Source organism: Phyllopteryx taeniolatus, chromosome 4, assembly GCF_024500385.1.
Source record: "Phyllopteryx taeniolatus isolate TA_2022b chromosome 4, UOR_Ptae_1.2, whole genome shotgun sequence".
NCBI classification, from domain to species: Eukaryota; Metazoa; Chordata; class Actinopteri; order Syngnathiformes; family Syngnathidae; genus Phyllopteryx; species Phyllopteryx taeniolatus.
Window position 1 is genome coordinate 29,135,025 of NC_084505.1, and position 23,106 is coordinate 29,158,130.

Below are 23,106 nucleotides of genomic sequence, written 5' to 3' on the forward strand. Positions count from 1 at the left end.
AGGTGGCCTTTGAGTTTGTGACACTGTTATCCCTTGAGCGTTTTGTTCACTGCTCTGATTTACAACACACACAAATAATATTTTGGGGCTGCAGAAGTATGGAGTAGAATGTAGGCGAGTGGTAATTGTAAGAACAGTGGAAATGTTCAGCACAGTTCGTTCTGGGACAAAAAACTATTTTTCACATCATAAGCCCGCACTGCCTTTGTTTAAAATAAATACATAAATAAATAACAACAAAAAAAAGTTAACAACTGTTCATTATAAAGCACAAAACAGTATAAAAAAACAAACCTTTATAATGACACCATATGTCACACAGAGCTATCAAGTACAGGGTTTTTTTTTTTTTGCTTGGAAAGTGAGTCACCTCTCATAAAAACACCTTGCATTTCACTTTTTCACATTTATGTCATGCAAGAGTAAAAATAAGTTAATCGCTACTATCAATTAAAACGTTTTGTCAACCTTAACATTGATACTGCGGTTCACAGTTCTGAGGTTTGAGGTTCAAATCTGCGCTCCAGATTTCCTGTGTGGGTTTTTCCTTCCACATTCCAAAAAACACCGAAGACTCTAATTTGTCCTTCGATGTGAATGTGAGCGTGTTGCACTCTATGTGTGTATGTGTGAAATCTATGACAACGGTCACACTTTGACTTTAGAAACACCATAGTAGAAAAAAACGGACTGATTTTACCGATTGATCAAATTTTACTCAAGTGACAGCATGTCAATGTAGCCCCATCACACAACGCTCTCTGTCGTGCGTTGTCGTGTTTCATGGCATACGATTGAATACGTTTGGACTAGTCCATACATAAACACATGTAGTTGTTCCAGTAGACGAGATTAGATTGCAATAAGTATCTCGTTACGTGCAAGCGTCCTCTTGGCTCATAAATGAAGACTGTCAGGGTCACGCAGGTCACAGGGTCCTGCCCTCAGGGATTAGATGAAGGGTGTGAAACACATGCCCATGTTTGATCAGCGTGTCTGTGATTGATTGATATTGCCCATTTATGTCACATAAATACTAGTGCTATTTTTGATGCATACAATATATTGAAAAAAAACTAAATTTAAAACTCCAAATCTTTAAACAAACAATTTAAAACGTATCCAAATTAGTTCTATGAAAATGTTTCACAGTGTTGGCCTTAAAATACATAATCCCTCCCAAAACTGTTTTAGTCATATTGCACATAAAAAAAAACTATTTTGAATCCTTATCGAAATAATAATTTTGCAAGCTTGACAACCTCACCTAAAAAGAAGAATTGAATTCGGACATCAACCACTAATGATCTCAAATGAGAACCAAATACACTGCATCATACTAAGATGTATCTAATATTTTAGTCCTCTTGTGTAGCAAAATCTAAAACAGTACAAAAAGCATGATCAACAAGCACAATAATAAACATTTGTTCAATTCTTGACATTGACATTAACAAGGTTTTTAATACGTCTCTTGTATTCAATATTAGTAGATCGTGTTGGTCAATATGTTCTTAAGAGATTTACAGTGGTGTTAATAAAGTAACCTTTTTTTCTAGTGTTCAGGGTAGAAAATAAACTTCACAGTCAAATCGTAGCATGGAGAACATCTGAAGTCATTGTAATGTTTCATTATTAGCATCGTGTAAAAATGGCAGACTGGGCAGAGACAAAAACCATCCATGTTGAGAACATGACCATAAATATTTAAAACGTTTTTCAGCAAAGTTGCTGTGTCTGCTAATGGCTAGTATAGGTGTGCGTTCGGCCATGAGTAACAGGAACTGACTGCTCGCTTACGGTTATCTTAACAGGTGCACCATTATTCTGCTTAGCATTAACTTAGCTTAGCTGTGTGTCTGTGTGTGAGTAATCCGCTGTGACCACAAACTCTTCTCTTCTTCTTCATGGGAAGCCAGTAGTGACCCAGTAAAGTTGTGTACCCAGCAGACCAGCCCATGTGTTTCTGCTGACCTGTGGAGTGGAAAAGAAAACCCCATTTGATTAATTCCTCCCCTTGTGTTCCGAACAAATTAGCCCTGATTAACTTGGCACTAGCCAGACCCAGGGGCGGTTACAGCGGGTAAGTGGCATGCTAATTAGATGTACATTACTACCAGCAATAACAGGATTGTGTTATTTATAGTATTGTTAAAGTGATTAGTGTTGCATCAACTGGAAGTTGTACAAACATGCATGCAAGCCAGCAAGTACACGCATAGATCTGAAACTAATCGGTTTTAAAATAAATATTTCTCGTTTAAGTAAAACGCAGCTCAGATTCACTGTCCAACAATATCTTTAATTTGAAATGTATCAAAAATTATTGCAATTTTCCTTGCAGTTACTTGTATAGAAATCCATTTTCACTGCCTAAACATCCTGTTTTGGCAAATGTTTTGAAACACATTTAAGCGCTGCAGGAGGATAATCGTTGTCTCTCCGTGTTTAATGGCTCCAGCAATCCAATTCCATTTCTCGGACGAATGCGAGCAGCTGATAATTTGCTGTTAATGTGTGGACTTGATGTTAATATGTTCTGCTTCTGGCTAGCCTCCCGTCCCCTCTTGAGGCCCACTATCATGGCCACGGCTCGAGCTCCACGTTTGGCCTCGTTCCTCAACTCGTCTGACAAGCCTGACTCACTTCCCATTTGCGGAGTCATCCGCTAACCGCCCACCACCACATGCAGCACAGTGCAGCGGGGTCTTCCCTGGCAAGGCTCGTAAATGACTCATTACATGCTTAACGATCGACGAGAACCCACACACGTACAAACACGGGGTGCGGGGACAGATGCTTGGCAAGTTGCACTTGCATCTGAAGCGGCCTTTTCAGAGGGAATCAAAAGATCCAACGCAGAGGCATAACAAGTGCTATTTAAATTCCACTTAAAGGAAAACAACTGGGATCTTGTCCAAACATGAGGATGTGCCTGATATCGACCTGATCAGGAAGTTCAATAACCAATTACCCCCCTCATCCTCTGAGGGATGATCCAGTGTTCCACCTGTGAGAAGTAACAACAAGCACACATTCTGGATTATCAACTGTAAATGTTTGGACCCTCCAGCTCCTTCTTATAATGAAAGAAAATGAAATGCTAGACTGTATTCTGTTAAGCCGAGGCTCCTAATGTTCAATTTATAGCTTCGTTACAAACCGGATCAAACGGAGTGGGTCGATTTTATGCTGCTGGGGCCATTGATCTGATTTGTTCGGATAAGACTCTCTGCTTTATACCTTTTTGAGTCAGATCTGCAAAGTGACTTGGGCAAGAAGCCACAAGGCTCAGGGAGCAAATGCATTTAACATTTAGCGGACATTTGGTAAAGATGCACAGCAATCGCTGAGCACGACTGTTTCAGACAGGAATTGAGTTGAATCAATCTTATATTTTGGAGTAATGTATTGATCGGCTGGCCTTTGGTCGAGTTGTGGTTTCCATGGCTGACTTTTGTGCATCTGGAGTTCGACCTATTCCCTCTTAATGCGCTTTTCACCTCAACCCTGTGATTGACCGACAATCAGACCTTCGTAACTATGTCAAGTGGGGTAGGCTAGAATTAGAATGACCTTGTGGTCTGTCTGGCCCTTCATCCATCAAAGGTCTCCATCCATGTTACTCTGCTCATCCATGTCTGGGTCAAGGGCGCAGCAGTCTAATAAGGGATTCCTAGAGTGAAGTCTGGCCACCTTCTCCAGTTCCTCCGGCAGGAGAAATGGGGCATTGCCAAGAAATAGTCTCTCAGAAGTGTCCTTTGTCTTCCGATTGGACACGCCTGGAACACCAGGCATGGCATCGGGGAGGCATTATCATAGCACCAGAGAGGCATCCAGGAGGAATACCACCCACAGAACGCTTCAAGGGACCACGAGGGTCCTCTAAGCACAGGTGGCAAGCACCTTGGGCAAAGTCAGCTACGGTTTCCGAGGAAGAGTATAAAGCTACGATCAGAACGAAAACCACATTGTACCTACCTCAACTGACAGTCTTGTCCCCAGCGCTCACAAATACTGTTGTGCGAACATTTCCAAGAGAGGCTGAGGAGTCTCCCTATAGTTGGAACATTCCTTCTGATTCCCTTCTTTTCACTCATATCCATCCATCCATCCATTTTCCAAGCCGCTTATCCTCACAAGGGTCGCAGGCATGCTGGAGCCTATCCCAGCTATCTTCGGGCAGGAGGCGGGGTACACCCTGAACTGGTTGCCAGCCAATCGCAGATTTATCTTCATTTTCCATCCTTACTTTTCATTTTGTATTTATAATTTTTTTTAAATAATAAATCCGTGCTCTTTTATGTCATGCACCTTGCAGGTTTTGTGCTTCCATCTGCAACTCTCAAGCCGTGGCCCTCCGGATTAAGAAAATGTTTTCCAATGACAGAATCTTTGTACACATTGCCCTTAGCTTAAATTAATCTTGTTCTTGGTCTTTTTGGAAGCGATATGCTGTGGAACCTTTATCGTCGCCGTGCAGTGAGCAGGTTATCTCATGGAGAGTTTATCCAAGTGTTATATTTGTCACAGTTTACTGAATTAAATGAGGGAAAAATAGCGATAAGGGAGGCACAGCCGCACCACATCGCGCTCAGCTTTAATGCAGTAGCTTTTCAACAAGTTGCACAAGTTTTTTCATAATCGAGCAATCATGCCCAGCTGTATTACTCACTCACTTTTTTTTATTTCCTCCACTGGGACCTGCAAACCAAGCCAAGAAACTAGATAAATACTTGTTAATCTTTATAAAATATGCAATTTATCGGAAAGGTTACAAGGCTCTGGTAGTTTCAAGAGTGATCTGAAATTATTCATTACACATAGAAGAAAGCCTTTGCAAATAAGGCGTCTTCAAGTGTCCTTCAACCTAACTGCAGTTTGAATGTGATAATAATAATAATAATAATTTCAAGAATGCAGAGAATGTCCGTGCAAAGTAATCACTGAATGATTGTTTGGATGGAAAAATAGGTAGAGCACTTGATTGTTCCCATCACAGAGTGCTAACACGGAACCGGTACCTTCCAATGTGACCTTTCATTAAATACTTTAAACATCTTGCCTTGGATTTTCATTGAAAATCAGTGGGGTTATTCATTGGTCAGAGATTGTGGACAGCGTATTATTTCTTCAGGAGGCATACACCTCTGCTTTATCAGTCGAACCTATTCAACAACCACACCGGCAGCAAAAACAACCGATTGTTGAACACCCCCGAGGAACACACCCACCGACTCCACACCAAATAATTTAGAACTGAAGAAGTCTTTTGGATTAAAGGTGAAACGTCTTCAACAAGCAAGAACAGTCTGGTCGCGTTGATTCAACCTTTGCGAATTACCAGGACCTGGACGACTGAGAATCTACACAAACAAAAGTCAAACTCGAATTGTTACAACTACAGTCTGTCCTATGCTACTACTTATATTTGACCTTCTGCTCAATTATGATAGCAAATGACAATCTTTTACCTTGGGATCGAGGTTTATCACACGTCTTTACTTAAATAAGTGGTCCAGTGCAGGAAGCTGACTCTGTAATCCCCGCCATCTGCTGTGTAGATCAGATCTCACTATATGCCGACCTTTATGTAGGCCATCCTCCCTCCAAGCGTCCATTGCGCGCACAAACACACACACACACACGACGAGGGGAAGATTGGCACCGTCTAATTCCATCTAAATCTCTCGCTGCGGTACCACTCAGTAATTTCCCCCTCATTTCCATCTTGGGTCATACCGAGAAGATAGCTGCTCACTGCGAAACCTCGAACTCCCTCTTTCAAGTTTTGGCTTGTCAGGCCAACTACTCATTTGACATCACTAAAATATTAAATCTGCACCCCTACCACATGCACTGTTAATTCTATCACTAGGCACGAACGGGCCAAAAATATAGCAACTAAAAGGAAATGAAGAAGATGGCAAACAAAGAGTGGGGTGGAGGGAAGTAAAAGTGGAAGCGTGAATTGAGACAAGAGTAGCGCATACGGTTCCACTCCCCCTCCTCTCATTAAGTCAGTCAGTGTGACAGGAGGACTTACATAACACCCCAGAGATGGAGGGAGGAGAAGAAGAAAGAGTAACGAGGAGGAGGATGAAAGAGGTAGCAGCTGCAGAGCAGGGAAGACATGATGGAGTGACGAAGAAACGCGAGTAAACCGTTAGGAGAAAAGCAACATTTGAGGGGAGACTCAAACATAAGGTCGAGTATTTGAATGGAGAGGAGGTGGGGTGAAGGCTCAAATAAAAAATGAATTGAAAGATTTGCCGTTCCTTTTAGTGTGCCTTGACTGGCTTTACACTTTTCATTTGTTTTGCGGGGGAGAGATTAGCAATAGGATTAAGAGGGCGACTCTACCGCTCCTCATCCTTTCTCTTCTCCCTCGTTCGCTACCTCTCACATGGGAGCATGTGCATTTGTTCATTCACTCCTGCATGCTGGGAAATTAATGCACAGTTTGTGCGCATGCTGCTGCGGGCTGCAGCAATTTTATTTTTTTTTTCCCCTACCGAGTCAATCTGTTGTATCGTTTCAGATGAGTCGATAAATTTTGAATTAGAGATGGATCCGGCAGTTTCCTTTGGACCAGCAAGATGTCTTACTGGCAAACAAATAACTGAGAATGAGAATGTCTATTTAATGTAACGTCTTACGTCATTCTCCATAAGAAAGTAACCTGCTATCTAACATGTGAACAGACTGCTTTAATGATTGATTTTGATTGACCGACATCCCAAATAACAGCCAATAAATTGCATGCTCACTCTAACAGACGCACACTGTTGGGAGACGTGATCTACTAAGATTGTGACTAATCTTTTTCAACAGGTGTAAAAATGGTGTAGTTCGTGTATTTGAAAGTAGTTTCACCTAGACGCACGGGAAATGCAGAGTTGAAAGTTTTGTCATGGGCAGTAGGGCATGACTTCTTCTTGTGACTGGTCCAAATCCGCCCTTAGATCGTTCAAAAGCTCCAAAATTGCATTGCTGAATTGACATCGATATGTCGCAATATATTTTGTTTGTGACATTTCAAAAATGTTTACGCGAGCTGAGTTCCCTCCACTTCCTTTCGTTTTGCCAGCGCTACGCTCGGCACCGCTTTGTGTGACGTTTGCGCGTGCCTTTCAGACACGCTATTTAAAGACTCAGAATCAGCCAACACAATTCGTCTCAGGTTTGCTCATTCACATTGCGCGTGCTAAATGTATCTATATGTATAAACTCCTCCCAGAACACCCAAAAGAAAATGTGCAGCAATTTTGCACACACACAACAAAAACGAATAAAACTAATCCTGCTTGCGTTTGAGCATGTGCAGAGACCGAATTTTGTATCCTTGATGTGCTATTCGCGTTGTAAACTGCAACTGGATGCAAGTTCAATAGTTGAATTTGATTGATTGTGAATTCCTTCTTCTCGCTTCCCACTTGTAGTGGCCAGACGCTCTCCACCTTGATTCTGCTCTCCATCTGTCTCGCTCATCTTTCTCTTTATCTCAGCCATTCTCCTGTTGTGTCCTCCCCACGCTTCCAACGCTCTCTGCAAAGCTTAGCCTCTCTGCCTCCTTCTTTTTAAACAGAAAAAAAGCAATTCCTCTCCCTTTGTCGGGGCAGTTGGCACTAAGCCCTTAAGTAGGGATTTTCTGGTTTGGCGGGAATGCCATTAGGCATGCGGCCGATGACGTGCCGTGACTGACGTGTCGAATCTTTTTGATGTCATGATGTCACAATCCTGCCGAGGCAGTGGTTATGATATTGTTGGCGTCCCGAGAACGAGGGGGCTTTAGTGGTCATGTCAGAAGTAAGTCTTCATAAATCCTTTATGGCACAGAAATATTAAGCTTCTTTGGTGGTGCAGGGGCAGAGAGAGAAACATAGACGCTTGCAGACACAAAGCCGCCCGCACATACTGGAAACACGTAGCCTTCGTTAGCGGCCGCAGTCGGACTTCAGGAATCAGTTGACACTCTCGAAACCTACCTCATTTCAAACTTCGTCTTACATTTTCAAGACTCGTGATCTTTTCTATCTGAACGGGTTGAAGTGACTGAATCGTTGCATGTCCTGATTTAATGGCCTTTACCTCTCTTTTTATTCGCACAGCCACTCAAACGTAAGTGCTGCAGATGTGCAAATGAAAGACTATTGCAGTAAATCAGTAGTATGGCAGTATATTTGGTGCCTGAGTGCATTTAATAATACAATAATCCACTAAAGGATGTATCTACAGTATGTGTAAATACACAATAGTGGTTTAGTAATGCATACAGTACGTGATTTACTTGTCATTAAATAATTGCATAAATGTCCATCAAAACTGCTCTAGTTAGATACACACACACACACTCGTCTTGACTGTAATGTTTGCTTTCACACAGCCCTGCCACGATTTACCCGAACCCCGGAAGACCAGACAGGAGTCCAAGGCGGGGTGGCATCGTTCGTGTGCCAGGCCGCCGGCGAGCCGCAGCCCAAGATTGTGTGGAACAAGAAAGGCAAAAAAGTCAGCAACCAGAGATTTGAGGTATGATCCCTCTGTCCTAATCATTGATAATTCACTTGCTTCTTTCATATTGTATCCAATGAAAACAGTGTTTCTCAAAATGTTGTAGGTTTTTATCATGGGGAACATGATGAAAAGCCATTTTGGTTGGCTTAAGAAAAACCAACTGGACATACATGATAAATGTACACTGGGAACTAACTCAAACAGAACCTGGACTTGGCAGTTCAGGAAGGTTTTTACCTTGTTCAAAGAAATTTCCGATGCCATGATCTACCTACGAGCCTCATAAAGTATATATCCATGTTTTTCTCCTCCAAAATAAATAATATCATGTTTAGCAGAGACCCATACAATAAGATTTATAATAAACTTGAAAGGAGTGCAATAAGAGGGGATGTCAGTTGGAAGCATTTTGGGATTCAGTATAGTTAAACTATATAAGAAAGCCTTACCCATATAGTATTCACGTGCCCTCATCGAACATCTCATTAGGGACACCTGCACAATATAATGAGATCCAATACAATTGCCTTATCCAAAATTCTGAGGATTATAATGGTCCGATGTCGTATTGTTTGTTGTATTTTGTCCCTCTCTTGTAGTGTATTGAGGTAACCAAAATATTCTAAATTGCTCGCAGTATTTTATGCTGTGCAGTTCTGCACCAATGCAAACTACAGTAGAACCATAATACTTTTATGTAGATTTATATTTCATTTGAAACAAAATCTGTACTTTTTGGCTTGAGTATATGGGATTTTGATCTCATCGTTATTAGTTTCCCAAAGGCTTTAACCTTAGCTGTCCTCGCAAGTCAACCTCAGAAGGAAACGCTCAACCTGCCTCTCCCAGCCAGTCAGTGTCACTCAGAGGTCACGGCGCTTTCAAACAAGTCTATTTTCTTCCCTGGTGTCTACTTGTTTGGGATTTATTTATTTATTTATTTTTTTAATCCCAAATATATAACCTTGTTGTATATTTCTCGTTGAGCCTGTACTGTCCGTTGGGAGTGGCTGTGGGGAATTTTTGATTTATTGGATTTCAGTCGGCGGAAGCCTTCTTAGAATTCAAAATCCTGATCTGTCACATTGCATGTACTAATCATATTCAAGGGCATTTTAATCCAAGTAGTCCAGTCCACCAAAAGGTATGACATATCTCACACACATCCAATGAAAATGACATCGGAGATTTCTGAACACATTTTGTCATCACGGGCAAAAGTTGGTTTTAATGAGGGAACTTCTTCTAGGTGGGAGCCATCCAGAATGGAAGAGTGAATGTATAGTAGTGATGGCTCCTCCTATTATTTCTTGGTTTTATTACTACTATACGTTCTCCTAATAAAAAAAAATGGGAATCCAAACATAATTAATTCTTATGGCTTTGATTACATTATCATTCTGTTCCTCTTGAATAGATTGCAACAAATAGTTTGTATTGTACAAGTATAGGCATCAACAGTATATCTTCTTGTTCCCTTTTCTACAGGTAATTGAGTTTGACGACGGGACCGGCTCGGTCCTGAGGATCCAGCCTCTGAGGACTCCTAGAGATGAGGCGATTTACGAATGTCACGCCTCCAACTCAGCTGGAGAGCTCACCGCCTCCACCAGACTAAGTGTGCTACGAGGTTAGTGCCGTCACACGCGCAAACAAGCTGCCTTCGCATCCAGTCGCCGAGCACAGTTTGCCAAATCCAAACGCTTTGAATAGGAGTCAAAAACTCACATGAACAAACACAACTTATTTTGCTTTCTATTTGACCTTCTGTGTCTCTATCTGTACGAGTATTGCGATACATATGTAGAAATGTTTCCCGATGAGTGTTTTTTAGCCACAAAATACTCACTCATGAGGCCACTTGCACAATCCATGCAATGACATTGGGCAAAAGGCAAACTACACCTGGACTGTTGGCTAGTCAATCGCAGATTCCGAGTGCAAGGGAACAACGCCACCATCAGTGACCCAATACAAGAGTTGCGATATCAATTCCGCCTTGACAAAGATAAACTAGATACGGTAGCCGCGTACGACTGCACCAAACTGCTCTTAATTTCCAATTTATTTGGACAAGATTGCACATACAGCTACAGGTACATCTCAATAAATTAGATTGTGGTAGAAAAGTCCATTTATTTCAGTACTCATTCATTATATATATTCATTAAACATGCGGGAAAATACTTTTCAGAGTGCAAATTCCTGCCTAATTTCTTCATTAAAATCATTGTCATCATTTCTTGATTGTTTTTTTACGGTAATGTCCTTGTTTCTAGAGCTGGTGAATTCTGGGTTTTCATTGACTGTAAAGTATAATCATGAAAATTATACATTTATATTAACAAAATTCATAAAATATTTCACTCTGAGTGTGTGGAGTGCATCTCTATAATGAGTTATATTTTCTGATTTTGAACTACCTAACTAAATTAAGCTTTTGACATTATTCAAATTTATTGAGCTGTACATACTGTACATAGAGTACATACATATATTTTTAGAATCACTTACCAACCCATACAAACCATATCAGGTTTTATGTTATTTCTTTTAATGCATCATACCTCCATTGCCTGGCCCTTAGCGATCATTCAGATTATAGTTTGTTACACTGTTAATTTCCATTCTTGTACTCATAGATTCTAAATTAGAAGTATTAATGCTGAGAAAGATGAAAGCTCGGAAGAGGGGTCTCTTTCGAAGTCAATAAGTGTAAAGGCTGTGTCCGCTGCACTACTTGCTTTTGTTAGTGTTAGCAGCAGTCCATTACTGCAAATGGTGATGTTAGTGTTAGTGGAGTCCATTAGGAGAACATTATGCACCGGTAGTTGGAAGCTCAAGAGTGTCTTAGCGAGTGAAGCCGCTCAAGTGTGGATAATCACGCCGGCTGCCTTTATAGTCCACGCGTGTGGGGGGGGGGGGCTTCCTATTGTTTCTCCTCTCCTCTCGCTCTTGTCTTTCTGAAGTACAATACGCAAAGTCTACATCGTGTTTTTTTTTTTTTTTTCAATCTGAACTACTCTTAACTTGCTCCTCTTTTTCTCACACTCATCTCTCGCTCCACATGCTCTTCCACACAACGTCTAAATTATTCACATCAGATTTGCATTTTCTTTGCTGTTCACCGTCATCGCATGCTGTGTGTGTAAGCGATCACAGGCGCGCGCACATCTGTATGTGCTCCTGCGGTGTCGTCGCTGCCTCTATTTTGGATTTTTCTGCCTCCCTCGACGGTAGCCTGTCCCCTCCTCTTCTCCAATCTTCATCCGGAACATACAGGAAGTGTTCATGCACATATGCACGCGCACACACGTTCATCGTTGGTCTAAGACCGTCTTTCTTTCATTCTTTACGTTAGGATGAGTCTCTTTCTGCACTACTGAGGAGTCGTTATTGCTCTTGTTGTTGTTGTGGAAGAGGCCACATGGGAACTGCTAATAGCCCCTGGTAGACTGCCAGTCCAAAACGTCAGTTAGATTGCGCACGCGCACACACACGCACATGCACACACCGAAGCACAGATGTGTCAGTCACGTGTGTTGTCGTCGTTCCCCCCTGCCTCCGTCCAGTGACGCCATGTCTGACAGGAGGGATGTGATGCTAAGGTCAGCCGGCTTAATTACTCACAATTACAACCAGTCCAATTGAAATCTTGGCCTTCAATAATGGATATGATTGGTAAAGGCTGAAATAATAATGAAGTGGAGAAAAGTCACTGACGATAGGATCCCCTTGTCGAGTATTTATTCATAATCGGTCGGTGTGATCTTTCTAGATTGTCTGAAATGTAATCAAAAAGGAAGTTGTTCAAAATGTTAATATGAGTCCATTGTTATGGTTTACTCTTTCCAGAAATGCTTTGAACTTCAATTTAAAAGACGTTTTGTAACTTGTGTCTTTCATTTGTCATCATCCACCCATGAATTTCCAAAACTCCTTGTGCTTATTAGTGAGGGCAAGAGCTGACTTTGGGCGAGAGGCGGGGTACGCCCTAGACTTGTCGCCAGCCAAGCGCACGGCCATTATGTCATCATTTCATAAATAAGGGACTCATAAAACTGCTTTAAAATCATGTATATCCTCAGAAATGTGAGCCCGATGTGCTTAACCACGCGTCCACCGTTTTACAAAAAAAAAATGAATTAAAAAAGGGTGGTACTTCAATGCAGTACAGGTGAGTAAAGTCTGTGGGGAAAAAAATAGGACTGCCAAGTAATGTTGCTATTTATTTATTAATTTATTTATTTATTTCTACTAACAAAAGTGTTTCATCTCTGAAATATGTGATACTCATCTCATGAAAATATTTGGAGACTCTTATTCCTACTCAACATTGTCAGCAATATTATGGTCTATGGTAGGTCAAAATTAAAGAACGACACGTGTAAGTTCAATATGACAGAGGTGCGCTTGTTACTGTTTTGTGTTACCATTCAAGTATTTCTTCTTGTCACGTGTGACAAGTAAAATATAATAATGACTTTTATCCATGGTATTGTACATTCACTAGTCTATGCGCTACTGTCTCTCTTTTCTAAGATCCTTCAAGCCTGTGGGTGTGCTAAAACGTCAAAGAGAAATAAAATAAAAAAATGTACTCCAGTTGTAAGTTGTCAAACTAATTGTAATGCCATATGATAATCAGGCCTTTATTTTATTGTGTCAGCCCACATGCTTTTTAGTGTGTAATGAATGGTAGAAGCAGTCGGGAAAGCGTATTACACTCGAGCCTTCAGATGCTTTTGTTCTCAGAGATGCGGTCTTCCACATTTACAGATGACAAATCTCGAGAGCAAATGAGCGCACATTTCATTTTGGAGCTCCTATAAAGCAGATGCAGCAGTTTGCGAGGCAGTTCCCATGACTGTGAGACTGGCTTTGCCTATGAGCTGTGAAATTATCTGGACCATGCTCAGTGGAAACACTCAAGTGGGAGCGCATCCAAATGAAACAGTGGGAGGCTCCGTCAACACAGGAGCGTTGGGTTACGCGTCTGCTCTGACCTCAAGGAGCTGCGGCGTTACCCTGAAAACACTTTGGTGTTGCTTTACACTTGTCCCGATGATGGATGACAAATAGCTTGTGTTATACACGTGCTAATGTCCTCACTCTGCCTTTTGCAGCAAAAATAACTGTTACCAAGAGAAACCATTTTCATCTCAAGACCAAACCTTTGCTTTTTTGGTGGGTGTGGCAAATAGTGGTTACGGGCTCCTGGAAATGTAAATCAGTAAAATGTCCTCACAGGTGACACATGAAATCAATAGCATTAGCAAATATTATGATATTAGCCCAATACTCAGGATAAAACATTATTTTAAAGAGCATTTTGTGATTATTTTAACCTATTTGGTTGTATTTTTTTTCAAAGAACTGTGATTTTGTACCGGTATATAACTTGTTTGTTATATGTTGTCAACTACAGTGTGATTTTTAGATGAGGTCTGCCTAAACAGCCATACCCAAATTAAATATCTTTTAACATGCAGTTCTTTGCCATAACGTTCATCCTTACAATTTATTGGATTAGGTTCTGGTGAGAGTTTTTGCAGCAGTAAGGGCAACTGCTTAAAAACTTATGTGCTTTATTTTTTTCTTCATTACTGGTGTTTAACATTATAGGTTAAGGTTGTGAGACCAACTCCAAGTCGCTTGATGTTCCTGTGACTACAGTTGCATATGTTCAGAAATTGAAGATCCACCGGACTGTAGTCAACCTCCCTGGACATGTCCGCAGGAAGAAAATTGATGACAAATTGAAGAGATGAAAACAAATGGCAACTATAGAGCCCAGAAAAACCTCCAAAGAAATTAAAGGTGAACTCCAAGGTCAAGGTACATCAGTGTCATATTGCACTATCTGTCATTGTTTGAGCCAATGTTGACTCCATGGGAGACTACCAAGGATGACACCGCTGTTGAAAATAAATTGTAAAAAGCGAGATTGGAATATGCCAATCTGAATGTTGACAAGCCACAATGCTTCTGGGAGAATGTCCTATGAGCAGACGAGAGAAAAAATGTAACTTTTTGGCAAGGCAAATCAACTCTATATTCACAGATGCAAAAATGAAGCATAGCAGGAAAAGAACACTGTCCCTACTGTGAAACATGGAAGATGCTCTGTTGTGTTCTGGGGGTGCGTTGCTACATATGGCACAGTGCGTCTAGAATCTTAAAGACTATCAAGGTATTCTCGAAAGAAATGAGCTACCCAGTGTCAGAAAGTGTGGTCAGGGGTCTTGCAAAAGGATAATGACCCAAGAGACACAGTGAAAAACACCCAAGAATGGCTAAGAGCAAAACATTGGACTATGCTGAAGTTGCCTTTGATCAGCCCTTGTCTAAATCTTATTGAACATCTGTGGAAGGAGCTGAAACATGCCGTCTGGAGAAAGCCCCCTTCAAACCTGAGACAACTGGAGCAGTTAGCTCCAGAGGGGGCCAAAATACCTGCTGAGGGTGCAGATGTCTCATTGAAAGTTACAAAAATCGTTAAGATTGCAGTGATTGTCTTAATAAGTTGTGGGTTTTCTTTCACGAACAGAGGGGCACCAACAATTTTATGTGTATCTGCCCAAACACGTGATTGGGAGCATCTTTTTTAACCAAGTGTCCTCAGTTCTCACCGTTGAGCGCAGTGTCCCACTCCAGGTAGATGAAATAGAATGCATTAGAGCTGCCTATGAGGGGCTTTCTTTGAAGTAAGTGTTTGCATAATGAAAGCAGGGAGAATCACGATTGTGATGCCGCATTCTCTCCCTTGTGCTCCCTCTCTCTTCATGTCTGTCTTTCTGTTCTTTCTTACTTTCTTTTTTGGGGCCCTCTTTTCCTTCCTTTGTCTCGCTATTCAATGTCACTTCTTTTTTTTTTTTTGCCAATGTAGCTGTTTTACATCCACCCACCCGCACGTGCTGGCCATCGCACGAACGCCTCATCTTGTTCACTTTGGTTTATGATGTCCATGTTTCCATTTGTCACTGTTGTGATTGATTGAAAGCAGAGCTGTTAAAAGGCCACACACATCTGCGCTTTCAAAGCTAGTGCGTCACGAGCCGCTGGCTACAGTTCGATGGGTTAGTACCAGAATTAGCATCTCCTTGGTGAGGTTCGATGCTAGGATTTCCCGTTAATGAGGCTCGGTGTGGTTGAAAGGGATCACAAGGGATTTTAATTTTTTATTTTTTTTAAACAGGAGGAGTGGGGGGACAAAAGTTAAAGTACCTTTGAGCTCAAACATATGCACGACCACAAAGTCTCTTTCCTTGTCTGTTTTTGTCATGGATGACTCAGCCGTTTGTTGACGTATTGTCACCTACCAAGGGACATTAAATAAATAAAATACACGATGGCCCATCTGCATTTTATGCGCATAGAACTCAGGTCACCGTTTCATTGGATTCGTGTTCAAATTTCGTGTGTAAGTTAGTATTTGAGATGTCAACATGGGCCAAAAATGTGTCTCATTCATCATATTTTTTTAAGTTTAGATTTTTTTTTTTTCTTACTTATTTCATTTGATCTGGCCGTATTTTTAAAACCTGACTGTATTGTCAACTTTAATGGTCCAGGTACAGTATCATAAACAACGGAATGTCCACTTGTGTTACCAAACAAAAGAATCTTCGGTTCAAAATGAAACCTTAGCTAATTGGTTGTCCCATAATATTAAATGTCTGAGGAGTGTGGAAGACTCCATAAAAAAATGTAAGAAATAAATAAATAAAAACACAAAATCCAAAGGCAATCAAATGGAGTAGTTTATGTAATAATTTATGGGATAGCTTGACATTTTGAGTTTGGTTTAAAAGATATTCATGGATAACCGGAACAATAACACACCCAAGAGAGCATGGAAAAACTGCTTATTCTTTTCAAAGTTTTCGCTGTGCATATTGTGAAGTGGGTTGGTTAGCACATCTGCCTCACAGTTCTGAGGACCGGGGTTCAAATTCCGGCCCCGCCTGTTTGGTGTTTGCATGTTTTCTCCGGGTACTCCAGTTTCCTCACGCATCCATAAAACATGCTTGGTAGGTTGATTGAAGATTCTAAATGGCCCTTCGGTGTGAATGTGAGTGCGAATGGTTGTTTGTTTATATGTGCCCTGGGATTGGCTGGCAACCAGTTCAGGGTGTACCCCGCCTTTCGCCCGAAGATTGCTGGGATATGCTCCAGCACGCCCGTGTCCCGCGTGAGGGTAAAGCGGTACAGAAGGTGGATGGATGGATGGATGGATGGATGGATATTGTTAAGTGCCTGAGGCTGTACTGAATGCCCCCTCTTCGAGCTTTTTAATATGTTACTTTGCTATGAAACCTTCAACGCTACTACATTGTGTAATGAGAAAAGCGCTGTACAAATTTGATTTATTATTATTATTATCTAAAAGTACTGTAATCTGTATACCGACCTCTAATCTTATCAAGGCAGCCAATGCGGTCAAGATATTTGTTGGAACAGTGAAATGTTCTTTTTTCTAAGTATGAGCAGTGCGTGTTTTTTCCGTTCTTTTGACAATTTTTTCGCCTGGTGTGACTGCTCCCTTTCACCTCTCCCGATGCTACTTCGATAGCCACAATGCGTGGGAATAATGGTAATTAGGTGGATATCTCATTGAGCTGTAGTAAATTTAAGAGCAAACATGACAATGTGATGGCCTGATGTCAGTACAATCCCCCACACAAGGCCGTGTGTGAAATTTCCCTCAGGACGAAGCCATAATATCTCCATCCACATTTGATCCAGCTTTATCCCGCATGTGATGCAATGCTTTTTAATCCTAATACATGTGGGTTTATACAGTATAAACAGGTAAAAACACTGCACACCTCTGTTCTGACGCATGTCTCTAATCCTTGCAGAGGACCAGCTGCCTTCGGGGTTCCCCACCATAGATATGGGTCCCCAGCTGAAAGTGGTCGAACGCTCTCGGACCGCCACCATGCTCTGTGCGGCTAGTGGAAACCCTGACCCAGAAATTTCTTGGTTCAAGGATTTCCTGCCAGTCAACACATCCAGTAACAATGGACGAATCAAGCAGCTGCGCTCAGGTAACCGATGATTTTTGTCCGGTAGCTCTTGTCCCTCCCTGAAATCCCACATTTAGTTCCACCTGAAGAGCTTCAATATTCTCCAATCCTTTTCATATTTCTGTTGGCCTTTTGTGAACCTTTCCCCGACTGCTGTTTCTCACACTTCCTGCCGTGGTTACTGGCCGTGTTCTTCTGCTGTCCCCCTCTGCTGCTGCTGCTGCTGCTGCTGCTGTTGCTGCCGCTGCTATGAGTTGCCTTGGACGGTTGCCAATCCCTGTAAAACTCTTCTTGGACTTTGAAAATGAAAACTCCTAACTTTCTCAACTTTGCTCCAAACAGTCTGAGGCCTTCCTGAGCAAATCACCATTACGGCACAGTTTATTTGACTAAAGAGCCATAAAGTTTGTCCATTCAATTTATTTTTTGGACCAAGTCAAAATATAAGCCCACGTAATGGTGGCGTGTTCGAAAGGAATTGCCTCGTCCAAGCAATCTCACTGCTGTGACTAATCAAATTAATAAAATAACTCTCTTTGTCCTTTTTTCTGAGTGAAATCATAATGACAATTTGTGGAAATCAAAACCCAAAATGGCCTCACAATTCTGTCTCATTATGGTTTTTTTTATTTGTTTTTTGGTTTTTTTGTATAGCCACAGTAGTGTGTAAACCCCCAATGAGTCTTCTCAATCCCTTCCTGCTACCCTCTTCCAGGGATCAACTCTGACACAAAACCCTCTCTTGTGATTGGTTTCCCAAGTCTAAAAAAAAAAATGTCTATGCTTCCGTACCTGCTTGTTGAACTTGCTGGCTCAACCCAAATTCCCGTTACGCCTTTCACGTTTCAAAATTAAAAATTACATTTTTAAATACAGTAATTGCAAAGCTACTGTACATCTGGAATTTAAAATATGTCATACTTTTAATGAGTTCATAAATAAGCATAATGTTTCATGTCATAGCTACTGTATATGTCATAGATTCTTTACTACCTTTGACTTTTTGGGGGTGGGAGATCCAGTGTTTGTCAAGGTGTGTAATCAATGGACCCATTGTAATGCCATGTCTATGCTGTTTCTTTTCTCTTTGTATCTTTTTAACCACAGAGTCATTTGGTAAGTGCTTTTGTCCCGAGGTCCACACCCTCACTGTCCACTCTTCTATATACCTTTCACTAATGTTGCTGCTGTTCCTACTATTGCTCACCTTTACAACATTAAGGCGTTATTAAAACGCATGGCATGCACTGTACTAACAGCTACACTGGACACAGACATGCATACCAACACTCAAACGCTAGCCTGCAAATGTCTTAAAATGAGACACAGAATACATAAAAAGACACATAAGTGCACACATCAATGTGCATTCATAGCTATAACATTCTTACACATTTCTGTCACACTAGACATACGTGCAGTTGGCCTCACCTTCACCTGTGCACCTGCAACCTTTCCACACCCAGCGAATTATAAAAAATCCCCCCTCACACTCGCCAATTTACTTTTTCCACTCCTTCACTTATTTAATTATTCCTTCCCTCACTCACTCTGTCATTCACTCACCTACTTACTTTCCCCCAGTCCACAATATAGAGTTGCCAGTCGATAAGTGTTCAACTCTAGATGTCTGTTAGGTAGGTCTTGAGCAGGGCCACTGTAAGGAAATCGATGGCTACTCGATTTCAGGATTCTAGACAGTACCTGTACGGTGTAGCCTGTATACATTACGGCTAACCTTGTTACCACTGGTTCTCTATACCAGTGCAAGACAATATCAGCAGGTAAAAAAAAAATACAAATCTACACAATACGTTCTTTTTTTAATTAACTTTGGGGGGAATGTCAGCGCTATCATCCATTTCACAGAATTGCGGTTCTTATGTGTTTTATAGCTTCTGTTGTTTTTGAAGATTCCGTGTCTGAACAGCTCAAAAGAAAGATAGTTGAGCTCCTGCAAATAACTGATTATCTGGCATGTGTTTTTCCACTTTTTACAGTCATCTGCGTAGGTCAAATTGTTGTAGTTGCTTCGACAAGGTAGAAAAAAACAAAAATATAATACGCTCCGAGCTCCATTCCAATGGCAGCGACATAGCCCGATTTTAAGTCATTTGGAACACGCCGTAGTCAATCACTGACCTACGCTAACGTGTAGTAAAGTCATTATTACAGGAAATGTTTGTATGAAAAACACACTCCTATGCCGATATAAAACAATCTAATGGGAAACGTAAGTAAGTACGACGGTAGATGAGCATGCCTTCTTTTGCCGTGTGACGGCTGACCTCTTGTGCCAGTGCAACACGTCGTGTAACCCGCCAAGAAATCCATCTAAAAGGAGGCACTATGCTACATGCCTACATTTTTCGTAAACAAGAAACACAGTGATTTACTGTATTTTTTTTAAATAGGAAAGGGTCTTTAGTCAGTTTAACTCATTTGCCCCTTCTCTATTATATGTTAATATCTTATCGCAACTCTACTTGTTTTGGGTTTGTCAGTTTTCCTATTATGGTGGGAAACTGAAAACCACGCCACATCCAACGCACTTCATTGGAATGAGACATGCTAGCAAAAAAAAAAAAAAAAAAAAAAACATCTTTAATTGGCTGTTGGCCACGTAAGGAGAAACATTTTCTTGAGACTAAGAGCAGCAAGAAAACAGACAGACTGTGACGTATACTGTAATACTGCAGAGTCCAGAGCTGAAGCACAACAACAGGGTAGGCCGATGTTAGGATACGTTACTTTTGTCATGTCAAGCCGTGTGTCCTCAAATCGTAATTTTGATGCTGACAAATCACGTCATCCATGTGGTCTGATCAGTCAGCTCTTGCAACCCTGTCCAGGGTTAGGGTTAGGGTCCAGGGTCAGGAGTAGGTGCCATGTAGTGGAAAACGGGTAAATGAAATGAGGGCAGCTTAGAGCCTCACTGTTGTCTCTCGAAGACTCGTATGGTACTCCATAATTCATTTAAAATGTACTAACATTTTCAGGCTAAATTCATCCCAAATTATCCATCAACTTGCGATAATTTTAGCAAGTTATGAAAGCTTCAAATAAAAGATTCATTTTCAGTGCATTCTGGTCTACACGGTTGCGCTCTGATTTCGTGAAGCTTGAGCTTGACATTTAAGATGACGTTTCAGATCGTTGTAAATGTCTTCGCTGTCAGAACCTCATGTAGTCACTCCAGAAACATTTTAGCCTGATGGTACATCGTGTGCCTAGTAGTGTTAAAGTGTTGGTGGTGGGATTTCCCCCCACCACCATTAGAAAAACAACGCAAAAGGACACATTTACGCAGCATAGCACGGATTTTGAGCCACACGGGGAACAGGTTAATAGTGAGCATGAAATATATTCCGAGTCTTAGAGACGTCCACTACCCTGCTGCCCAAATCAATCAATGACGTTCACTCAATAACGCATCTCCTTTTAGCTCTGTCACTTTGCCTTTCACAATCTGTCTCTTGAAGCGTATTCTTTCTCGTTATCTTTTTCGGCTCTTTCTTTGTTTTTCTGTCTAATTTGGTTCTTCTTTCCGAGTTAGTCCCTCAGTTCTTTCAGTATCCTTCCCTTGCCCCTTTCCCCTCCTGTGGCACTAACATTTTCTTCTTCTTCTCCCTCTCTAATCTCGTGCATTCATTGCCCACTCAGGTGGCACGCCCATACGAGGTAAGACTGCTGGGAGGACCAACGTGACACAGTGGCCTGATTCCATTCCAACCCTCTGCTTCCCCTTGCACCAGTGTAGGAAGCAGCTCAGGATGAGTGAATCTGTGCGTTGCCACTCATCCAGCTGCTTCACATCTGCAGTGGGAAGAGGAGCGAGAGGAGGGGGGTTGGAATTGAGCGAGCAATTCATTACATTGACTTTTCATCACCTTCCCTCTTCTCATCTTTTCATTATCTGCTCATCTGTTCATTTTACCATGTCAGCCCCACACTCGTTAACAGAATTCCATTGCTTCCTTAATCATCATATAGTGAATTCCTCTTTTGTACCCATCACTTTAATATCAATTAGCGTCTTAACATCGACCCTACCTTCGATCTTAAGCATTGTGTGTTTTTATGTTCCTTAGTTTAGGGTGACAGTAATCCTGTTTTCTTAGCCTTTTTTGCTTTTTTTGATGACCTGGTTTCCTTCTCTTTTTTGGGGAGATGGTCTTGACCTAAGCTTGTCCCCGCCCCCTTTCTTTCTGCATTGTCTATATTTACCCAATCAAACGTCCCAGTTTTGTTTTGCCTCCCAGCTGTTATTCACTCAACTCGAAATGTCCAGATGGCGAAGACACACTTTCAGACATTAGGGTACTTGCATACACACACACATGCGCACACACACACCTACACACACACACACGCGCACACAAACACACGCACACACAGGTTTCTTCATGAGTTTTTGTTCTGTTTTTTCCAACCATTGCTTTCTCTCTTCTCTCTCATTACTGATAAAAAGCCCCAAACAACCACTTTTTTGATAAAGTTTTTATGGGCGCTTTTTTGCCTTCCAACACCATCAAAAAAACCTCTGGTTGACTTTTTTGACAGTTTTTCTATTTTCAGGGAGTGAGAAAGCATCGGCCCCCTTCCAAAGGCTTTGCGTATGTCGTTTATTTTATTTTTTTTAATCTGTTGGCCTTAATAAAGGTAATTTGATTTCTTTACCACTTTTATTGGGTGTGCATTTAATGACATCACACTCCTGATCCCATTGGTGGATCCGAGAAAGTCAGGGTTGTGTTATTCCCATGGCAATGTTTTGAAAAGTGATGTAATTGCATCTCAATTTTCAGACAGTTTTGTGACTGGATTTCTCAACATGTTGACTGCTTGGCTTATTAATTTCTGTCTTGCATGAAGAACCATATTCCCTCTTAAGGACTTTTTGTTTCCCTCCCATTTCTAAATCAGGGTGCTGACCTTTGTTTTGAGGAGATTTTTGCTGAGAGTGACAGAAATGTGTCCCCGCTGAACGGGCTCTTTTTTTTTTTTTTTTTTTTAGCCCTCTCCTCCACCGAGTTCACTTTTTGCTGATAGTCAAACTCATTTGTCCTTTATGATAATAAATGTTCTGTATCAGATAAGGATGTGTTAAATGACTGTACCTTCAATGTTTTTGTGTTTCTTTCCTCCTCTCTGTATATTTTCATTTCCTGATTCCTGCATTCAGGTGCACTGCAGATTGAAATGAGCGAAGAGTCTGACCAGGGCAAGTATGAGTGTGTTGCCACCAACAGCGACGGAACTCGCTATTCCACCCCGGCGAACCTCTATGTCCGCGGTAAGAGAAGGTCTTGAAGGGCACTGAAAGACCAAATACTAATCAAATAATGGACTCCACTAGGGTGGCTGTAATTACGTGAATGAAAAATGATACCGCACACAAAAGCAGATGTGGCATTTGTAAAGCAGAAGTTTACTGTGAAGTTTTAAAACAAGGTGTGAGGAAAATACTACTGGACACTGCAATATTGTATAAAATTTTTCACCACATTCGCCAGCCAATCGCTGGGCACATATGAACAAACAATCATTTGCACTC

General features: G+C 41.3%; 1 protein-coding gene across 25 annotated transcripts in view; it reads left to right on the plus strand.

The window, feature by feature from the left end:
* Positions 1 to 23,106, plus strand: part of LOC133477067 (receptor-type tyrosine-protein phosphatase delta-like) — a 168,653-nt gene that overhangs the window by 104,796 nt on the left and 40,751 nt on the right. For 16 of the 25 annotated variants that reach the window (XM_061771382.1, XM_061771384.1, XM_061771387.1 and 13 more), the window contains 5 exons: positions 8,387 to 8,532; positions 10,006 to 10,147; positions 17,382 to 17,570; positions 21,213 to 21,230; positions 22,735 to 22,845. In XM_061771382.1, the coding sequence (XP_061627366.1) occupies positions 8,387 to 8,532; positions 10,006 to 10,147; positions 17,382 to 17,570; positions 21,213 to 21,230; positions 22,735 to 22,845 (606 nt within the window). Of the gene's footprint in view, positions 1 to 8,386; positions 8,533 to 10,005; positions 10,148 to 17,381; positions 17,571 to 17,592; positions 18,666 to 21,212; positions 21,231 to 22,734; positions 22,846 to 23,106 lie in introns of those variants that run through there. The other 9 variants (XM_061771381.1, XM_061771400.1, XM_061771383.1 and 6 more) reach the window with 2 other exon arrangements.